Source organism: Ischnura elegans, chromosome 6 (assembly GCF_921293095.1).
Source record: "Ischnura elegans chromosome 6, ioIscEleg1.1, whole genome shotgun sequence".
Classification (NCBI taxonomy): Eukaryota; Metazoa; Arthropoda; class Insecta; order Odonata; family Coenagrionidae; genus Ischnura; species Ischnura elegans.
Window position 1 is genome coordinate 65,918,979 of NC_060251.1, and position 9,707 is coordinate 65,928,685.

The window sequence follows — 9,707 nt, forward strand, 5'->3', positions numbered from 1 at the left end:
ATGTGTAGCTCTTAGCCTATCAGTCTTTAGTGGCTCTCAGCGTAATTAATGTAAAAGCTCTTGTGTAAGCGTGATTAATGTAAGCCTAATGCTCTCTGGTAACAGTTTTTGATGAATAACGCCGCTTAGGATCGTATCTTAATAAGCTCACGGATTATATTTTCCTGCGCCGTATCCATATGTGCTTATCTACGTATTCGAATGGAAGCCTGACTCATAGGTGAGCATAATCGCAAAAAGCCGGCCAATAGTGCCCTGAAATAAAAAAATAGACTTAGATTGTGATTTTGAGTATGTAAACTGGTTGTCAGATGCTCAAAGTCATCTTTTTCATCAATGAGAGTAGGCATTTTGTAAAAATTATCTAACTTCCTGCGTCAGTACAAAGGTGAAGTACTCGTGGAAGGCGCAAAATTCAGAGCAAACAACTACTACTACTTTTAACGTTTTCGGAATATTTAATGGCGGGTCGATTTTAATTTTGTTAAGTTATTTTTAATCCCACTGTGCATTTTTATAATGGCTACTATCTATTTACTGCCATCGTACCCATATGTTCCCAATTTATATTTTCGCGTATTTACAATCTCTACATTCAGGAAACTACACACCAGACTATAATTAATTCAAGATAAGGTGTTTAATTATTTTTACGCTTTGAATTTATAAAGAACAGTAGAACAGCTGGTTTGGAAGCTTTGCTCCTATACATTACATCAATTCAGGTGTTCTTATTCTTTGACTGAAACTATTCCCTTTTTGTCTTTAAATTTTATAAGGCTTGCGATCCGTGATCCGATATGTTTGGAGGAAAAATGCCCTCCCAATCTTTTCAAGCGAAGTTTGTGAAATGGTGGTGTTCCCCGTTCACCTCTTCTCCATCATAAACGTCCTCCATATCATGCGTCCGTTCGGAAGGCACATGATATTCGCTCCGTGAGCATCCGAGACAGAAGACCTCGCCTCCCAGTCTCCTCACTGTCCGTCTTTCCAATCATAGCCACCTGCCAAAACGCAATTTTCTGCGCGACTACCTGCCCCTACTGTTGTGGCCTGGGTGCCAATTTGCCTTCCGGTGCGATACGAAGCCGGTAGTCTGAAAAATTGGCGAGGAAACGACCGTAAAGTTGGGTCGAAAGCTAACGAGAGAGTTTTGCCGAGACGGATTCTCGCACCCGGGGTCAAGGCGTTAAGTGGAGGTGATTTATGCCGATTGCACACCGCTCCATTTAGTCGAAAGTTTTATGGCCCATCCCTCAAAATTAATCTCTTCGCCTAGTATTTGTGGAACAGCTTTTTTTTAAATCTTTTTTCTCGGTTGTTTGGAAAAATTGTAATTTTTTCATGAAACTCTAACATTGACTTGGGATTGCTAGACAATCTGGGACCCCGAAAATGAAGACTCCATCGAGACTAGAAGTTTTATTTATTTATTTATATCTTTTTTCACATATAGACGTGATACCAATTTATAGTGAAAATTTTAACAAAACATGGGTGAGATAAAATACAATTACGACATAAAAACTAAGAAAGATTGAACCAGTGGAGAGAAGAAAACAATGAAATTCGCTGAGACATGTGATAAAGCTTGTATGATGAAGTTCTTGCAGTAGTGAACTAAAAATGTGAAAATCAAGGTAAAAGTAGGTGGGGAAAAACTTGAGTATGTGGAGAAATTCAACTATTTGTGAAGCATATTAGAGGAAAGGGGATACAGCAGTAAGGGCATCAGGGAGTGAATTGTGTTAGTGTTCATGAATAGGAAAGAGCTTTAGAGAGGATCGTTTTGTAAGAGATTAAAGAAAAGGCTAGTGAAGAGTCTTATCTGCAATTCAGCGCTTTACGGTGCTGAAACATGGACACTAAGGAATGACGACAAGAAAAGACTGGAGGCGTTCGAGATGCGGTTCTGTCGAAGAGTAGAGAAAGTAAAGTGGACGCAGGAACGACGAAGTGCTGGACATGGTGGGTGAGGAGAGGCAGCTTTTTGATGAGATGCGGTGGAGACAGAAGGCATGGATGGAGGGACTACTTATCGGGGAGGGGATGCTTAAAACGGTGTTAGAGGATAGTATGTTGGGTAAACGAGGGAGAGGAAGGAAGAGAATAGTTTTAAGGCCTGGTTACACGGTACATGAGAATGTACAAGAAAATGTGAGAATGTCTGAATCTCAGAATGAACGCGAAAATGCACCGTGTAACCACGCAAAAGGTAAGAATGTATGAATTTCTGAACGCCTGCTCTAATTTCGTTCAGGCAATCATACAATTTGAAATCAGAGTCACGTGGTAGCAGACTACGAAAACGACACATTCATTTCATCTGGCTTGTATAGGCGACTTCTTTGTTTACGTACGACCCCGATGGTTATTTCGATTTGATATCATCTTGCTTGACTTGGATATCTCACTGATTGGATATGGGTAGCGAAAGAATGGAACACAAGAAAAGGGGATGGGTAAAAGGAAGGATCAGATGGAAAGGCGCAGAATGTATGAACCGCGAGATTTGTCCAAGATTGAGATCCAAATGATCGTTAAAAGGTCATAAAAAAGCATGTGATAGGCAAAGAAATAAGATTCAAGTACTATTTACGCTGTATTTACTCAAGTTCCTGTTTTTGAATCGAGACCGACTGCAAAACGAGTCGAAATTTTAGGTGTTGCGTTGACATGCAGCGAACGTTATGGGCATCGCAGTAATAAATATTGAATTTACCTTGCCAAAAGCCTCACATTTCTCGTATATTCCTGTAGCGTGCGCCGATTCACAGGAGAAGGATGGAGAGAAATCACGACACACTCGCTTTCAAGTCTAAAATTCAACTGCCTTTATTATGTCCTGTTTATTATATCACAAGGCTTAAGGGCACGAGAAATTTTGATAATGTGCTTTTATTATGGAACACTACTATCCAACAAAATTTTAACGACATCGGCGAAAGACACTTCGTGAATATTCCTTGTTAGGGGCTCCATGTGACGAGAGGTCGGCCGCCCATTACATTCCTTATTTTTCACCGTGGTTTAATCGTAATCAGTATTTATTCTCGTAAACAGCCACTTTCCTTATAATGTGATCCTACAATGGGTAGAATGATAGGTACATTTATAGAGTTGTTTACAAAGTGAAATAAGTAACTTGATAAAATCCTGCGGTAACCCTGATTTAAGAGTGTACTTACGTTGAGGATATCCCGTTGACAATATAGATAATGTATTTGACTCCATTCTGTGAATCATCAACCACTTATTCCTCTTATTTTTGTCCCTTCGAACACAAGCAAAAAACTTCTCCGGCGAGTAAATAGAGGCACTAGACGTCGGGACACTTTATATGGTTTTATGGGATACACGATTTATATGGTTTTCACACGTTTTTCTCTTGAAGGTCCGTGCTGCAATATACTTATTACATTAAGCAAATGCTGTAGATGTGTAACGTAGATCACAATCTGCAATCAACTTATTTTAATTTAATCTTTCCAAAGCCTCCCAAACAATCGCCTTTATTTATTTCAACAACGCCTTGGCAACCCAATATATTCACAATCCGAAGTTTGACGTTAAAGCAGCGATTATATTCGCCAAATTTGCGTTTGAGTCCCTACATAGACAGTTTTTCTATCCACTTCCTCAGTCTGTCATCAGTGGATTCCAGGCCGTGATGTAACGCGCGCACGCTCCGTCACGTGTTTTCAAACAGTCGATGAAGATTATTTTTAAAGACTCATATCTCAGCTATAAAACATTATTCATCCGCGAAAATTTCGGCAAGTACATTTGAGGTAAGGATCTTATTATTCTGGTACTTTTAAAAAAGTTTGCATGTTCCCCATTGCTTTATATTTGAAGTTGAAATAATTTGTTGCGCATTTAAAAATGTACGAAAAAATGTCCGAAAAAATGTACCGTGTAACCACCTACTCGTGGATCTTGTCCATGAGAATGTACAAGAATCTGTTCAGAAAACCATTCAGAAAAATGTACAGATTCTTGTACATTCTAATGTACCGTGTAACCAGGCCTTTAGATATAATGCAAGGCATTAGGCTTTGTTGTGAATTGAAGAGGGAAGTACATGAAGGAAGGGGAGGCTGCCAGAATGCTTCTTCAGTAGTCTCTTCTGGAAAATTTCATCAAAATTTTATTTGTTCAATAGCTTCTGTGTCCTTAGGAAGAAGAAATGGGAGTGAATATGCAAATACATGGCTATAAGTTCTAAGCGTGAGAGAAGTTTGATTTGAATTCATCGTTGAGCGTTGCTCTCCCTACTGTGCAAACGCCCCTCTCTCCCGGGAGGTATACCACACTCCCTGTATAACCTATAATCATGTAACCTTTGATAAATCTCTTCCACTGCGAGGATGCGATCGCGGAACCTCGGTGTATGAAACTAGCATACTAGACGCGATACGGATCCAGTTTTCCTTGAAATTCGGTTTCATTCAGTGGCGCAACTAGGAATATCCTTTGGAGGGATGGGATGGCCTGGGGTGGCGACCCACAGGCAACGGGGGTTCCGGGAAAATAAAAAAAATGACATGCCTGGAAATACATTTTACTTCATTTTGGATCTAAAAATTTAACTTTAATCAGATGCAGTTATTTATTTATTATTATACGTGAAAAATAGAGCGTAGTTTTAAATATTTTTTTATTTCTCTGAGGTTTTGGGGGGGATCTATCCCCTCATCTCCCCTCATAGCTACTCCACTGGTTTGATTGAAATGGGTGCATAACCTAACTCTATTGTGAGTATCTACGGGCTCACACTCTAGTAGGTTTAGGGTTGATGAAGGAGGGTGGGAATGATCCGGGAAAGGGAAGGCAACAATTATGCATCCCGTGATTGGAAGCCGATTGTTGATGCGGTGAAATTAGATCCGAGGGTTGACTTCCTCCTCGAAGCTTTTAATCCGGCACGATGGACCGCCGCCTTTACCGGGTGTGGGAGTCGATCGTGACGCCGACAATGAGCTCGTGAGATCCGTTATGTGGACACAATCATGCCCCGTCATCTCACTCACCTCCGCACACCTTATCGTGCTTCCGGTCTCCCTTAAAGGTTTTGACCTCCGTTTAATCGGGGAGCAATCAATCGCCTGGGCATATCACCCGACCGCGACGTCGCCGCTCCGCCTTCTTCCGCACCTCAAAAGGACACGCCCCCTCGTTGCCTCCAATAAACTGCCACTTCCGCTCCCACGCAATACACCCAAGGATCGTGGGTGGAGTGAGAAGCAAGACACGCCCACCAATCGAGAGAGGACTGATATTCCCCTTTCAGCCCCTCGTTGAGCTCAATGTATAATCATATTGCGAGCTATCTGCACTCAGTAGAGACAACGGGCAACGAAGTGTCCTCAAATTCAACTGTTTTGAATAATACTTTATTTATTGAGTGAATATTCCAATATTAACACTCTTAGTGCCACGGGCCCATATATCGGCTTTTGCTTCACGGGCGAAAAGTGCCCGTAGTCATGATACGTTTATACGTTCTGTTTTATCTTTTATCCAATTTATTTGACAAAGAAGAAAATATATAACGGGCAGTTAATTTATTATAATATCTTAGTCAACAAAAAATAACATTTTTGCAAAATGAATAAAGCATTACGGTGACCTGTAGAATAGTAACTTCATATTATGTTTTTTCACAAAGTGATACAAAATTCTTAAATTTTAGTTCGCACCTGACGATAATACAGCCAAATTTTGACCGACACTAAGAGGGTTAATGCGCCTTCAATTTTCAAAATAATCGTGAAAACAAGTCAAATTTTAGACACTTTTTTTCAGATTATCTTCAACTCTTATGGCGACTTTGGTCTAATAACAAAGTCGCCTTAAAAGTGGTCGGTACTTCGAAAAAAGTGTAGAAAATGTGAGCAATTCTCACAAATATTTTGAAATTTATAGTTGCATAAATATAGGAATGTTTGCTCAATAAATCGGAGCCATGCCGTTTAAACTATGTGAATTTTAATAGGAACATTTTATAGGCATTTCAATTGAAACAACACCTCCAATGCATTCTGGCATTTGCTTGATCAAAAATGTATATTGTATATTGGCCTGTCAAGCTGATAAATATATATCCGGAAAAGTGAAGTTAAAATATGAGTCTCCGGTAACACAATAGGGTAGTTTCCTTCATCGAAGAAAACGAAAGGCATTGATTGCGATTCGTTACCCACCATTAGTGTATTCATAATACACAAATTATTTGGTTTTAGAAATACCGGTTTAGACGAATGGCAAGGGCCAAATCTTATCCTCATTTGAAAAAGGCCAGATTGGCGCCCATGCGATTCCTCTCCACGTGACGTCACAGGGACCTAGTTTCTACACGAGAGGATAGGAGTTATACATCGTCTGAGGTTACCAATGCATGCAAGAGGCACAGAGCTCAGGGGAACATGTCTTAATAATAACCTATTAAAACTGGCTAAGGTCGGAAAGTTTTCTTCGTTTGATAAGGTATTAATAAACCTTTTTTAAGCCAAGCGCTACCAGATAGCATGGTACTCAGCTACCCGCTAGCATCTTGCGTCGTATCAGCGCTCAGAGCCTCTCCAAGGTCACCTCATAAGGCGGGAGGGGGAACCAGAAATGCGTCACACGGACTTTGTTCGCGCAATCCGGCCCGAAGGTGGCACAGAAGAAATGCGCGCGGGGACGTGTGCCCCGGGTTATGATGAAATGAAAGGCGAGGACACCTTCAATCAAATTTAGTTTATTCGCGCGCAACTCGCGGGGAAGCGCACGCCGAAACTCCGCGTCCACACGCTCCCGGCTTTGGTGAAACACTGACAACCACCCACGCAGTCGGCATAGGCATGGATGCTAGGGTAAAAGGGTTACTGACCCTGAGTAACGGCACTCTCTCACTCCATTGGTGTGAGTCGAGTCCCCTTGGCGGAGACCAAGAGAAAGGGGGCCGAAAGGGACTTCGCCGGGCCTTGGAAAATCCCGAGTGCGACGACACTCGCCGCAGGGGAGGGGGGGAAATACCCAACATTCCGCCCGCCTTGAAAAGCTGTGATTTTCAATAAAGAGCGTGGAGCGTGTGGGGGAGTGCAAAACAAACAAACACATACATCATATACACATACATGGAAGAAACACATAAATAGACAACTGCCAAACATAGTGAGAGCCTTTTGAAATGAAGTCTCTTTGTCCGTGATGAAGGCTCACTTTCATTGCATGTGGCATGTTCCACAGATATACCAGTAATGAAAAAGGAAACTGAAATATCACTCGATATTTACACAAACGACACTTGATGAAATCACTGACACTCTCACTAATAAATTATCACTCACAATAATTCACTAGTTTACTTGATAAAAAATGTCACCTATTTACAATGATAACTGAAAATAAGTCCATTAAATCATGAAAGTTTATGATTAAACAAGATTCTCTCAGTCTGCAAATAAAACTTATACAAATGGAAATTTTCAAAAATGAAATTCAATGCTCAAATTTTAGCTTTCCTCTTTAGGCAAGGGACAGTTTGTTGACCACCCGCTGTATTAGCCCGGCAGTCGTTCTCACAGTTGCCACTCTCGAAACCCCATCCTCACCGGGGTGGAGCTGCACGATGCGACCGAGGCTCCACCGGAGAGGGGGTAGATTGTCCTCCTTGATAAGGACCAAGTCGCCTTGCTGCATGCTGGGTGCCTCTCTGGTCCACTTGGGTCTACCCTGGAGGCTGGACAGGTACTCCTTGTGCCAACGAGACCAGAAATGCTGTTGCATCCTGGTCACGTGCTGCCATCTGGATAGACGATTGACGGGGATATCAATCATATTTGGGTCAGGGATGGCAGTGAGTGCGTCACCAATTAAGAAATGGCCAGGAGTCAATGGATTGAGGTCATTAGGATCTGATGACATTTGGGTAATTGGTCGGGAGTTAAGGCACGCCTCTATCATAGTTAAATAAGTGTATGTCTCCTCATACGTGAGGGATGCGTTCCCAACAATTCTCCTGAGATGATATTTGAGTGAACGGACAGCCGCTTCCCAAAGGCCTCCAAAGTGGGGTGAACGAGGAGGAATGAAATGCCAATTGATGTCTTGTGAGGATGAGTAGTGATGAAGTCTTTCCTGGTGTGACTTCGATGAGAATACTTTCTTGAGATCCTTCAATTCCCGATTCGCCCCCACAAAATTTGTGCCATTGTCTGAATAAATGTCGCTGCACTTTCCTCGTCGAGATGTGAAGCGCTTTAAAGCTCCCAAAAATGCTTCTGTCGTCAAATCCCCCACTAATTCAAGATGCACTGCCTTGGTGGAGAAGCAAACAAATACAGATATATAAGCCTTGATTGGCTGAGATCCTCGACGACGGCTAGTTTTGACATAAATGGGGCCGCAATAATCAACCCCGCACCTTAAAAAGGGGCGAGTTGGTTCAAGTCTCTGTCTTGGTAAATTACCCATTAACTGTGGTACAGCCTTAGGGTTACTGCGAAAGCATCTCGTGCATTGATGTACGATCTGACGGCAGAGATTTCTTCCACTTAAAGGCCAGAAACGTTGCCGGATTGACGAAAGAAGCAGTTGCGGCCCAGCGTGAAGTTGCCTGATGTGTTCTTGCATCACGATCAATTTTGTCAGATGATGTTTCGGAGGCAAGACAATTGGATGCTTCTGACTATAGGAAATGTCAGAGGAACTTATTCTTCCTCCCACCCGGATCACGTTGTTTTCATCCAGAAATGCATGCAGCATTTTCAAGCTTGATTTGCTGCTAACTTGATTTTTGCGCTGAAGGTCATGAAGCTCATTAAAAAACACTTCTCTTTGAGCTGCTTTAATCAGCTGCGTAAGAGCCGCCTCTATTTCTCGAGCCGTGAGCTCTCCCGTTTTCCTCTCAGTGCGTGATTTTGAGGCGTTGTGTCTGAATTGCAGGCAATAAGCCGTTACCCTCTGCAATTTAGATAATGACGAATAGCGCTGGATTAATTGGTTCACCTCCACTGCAATTAAAGCGGTGGCCATTGGTCGTTTCTCGGGGAGCTCTAGCATCTCAATGAATGATTCTGGCGGCCATTCATTTTCATGTCCATTCATCCAAGGCGGTCCTTGCCACCATGATGCTATCTCGTGCAATTGTTGTGGGGTAAGCCCCCTGGAAATGTGATCCGCTGGATTGTCCACTCCTCTGATATGCCTCCATTTGCATTTACTTGTGAGCTCATGGATCTCGGCAACCCTGTTGGCGACGAAAGTCTTCCAATTGGATGATGGTGCCTTCAGCCATGAGAGGACCACTGTAGAGTCTGACCACAGAGTAGGGCTTCCCGAAAATGAGAGTGATGATGAGACCTTTTGAATGAGGTATGCGAGGAGTACTGCTGCGCAGAGTTCTAGCCTGGGAAGAGTGGTTTTCTTCAGCGGCGCCACTCGCGACTTGGAGCATAGAAGACGCATCATGAATTTTCCATCTGATTTGATGGACCTGACGTATACACATGCACCGTAAGCGGATTCTGAGGCATCACAAAAGCCGTGAATCTCATAAACACTGCAATTCTTCGCAATAACGCGCCGGGGAAGTCGCAAATCATTTAGGCATCTGAATGATTCGCGGAAATCAAGCCATTTTGAATGGAACTCCGCAGGAAGTGATTCATCCCATTCCAATCTGAGTTCCCACAGTCGCTGAAGGAATATTTTTGCCT

The 9,707-nt window shown here is 42.5% G+C and overlaps 1 protein-coding gene across 1 annotated transcript; it reads right to left on the reverse strand.

Annotated features, from left to right (window-relative positions):
* Positions 1 to 7,515: 7,515 nt before the first annotated feature.
* On the reverse strand, positions 7,516 to 9,456 carry LOC124161380. The gene has a single exon (XM_046537695.1). It carries the CDS (start codon positions 9,454 to 9,456, stop codon positions 7,516 to 7,518), a length of 1,941 nt encoding a protein of 646 aa, XP_046393651.1.
* Positions 9,457 to 9,707: the final 251 nt, after the last annotated feature.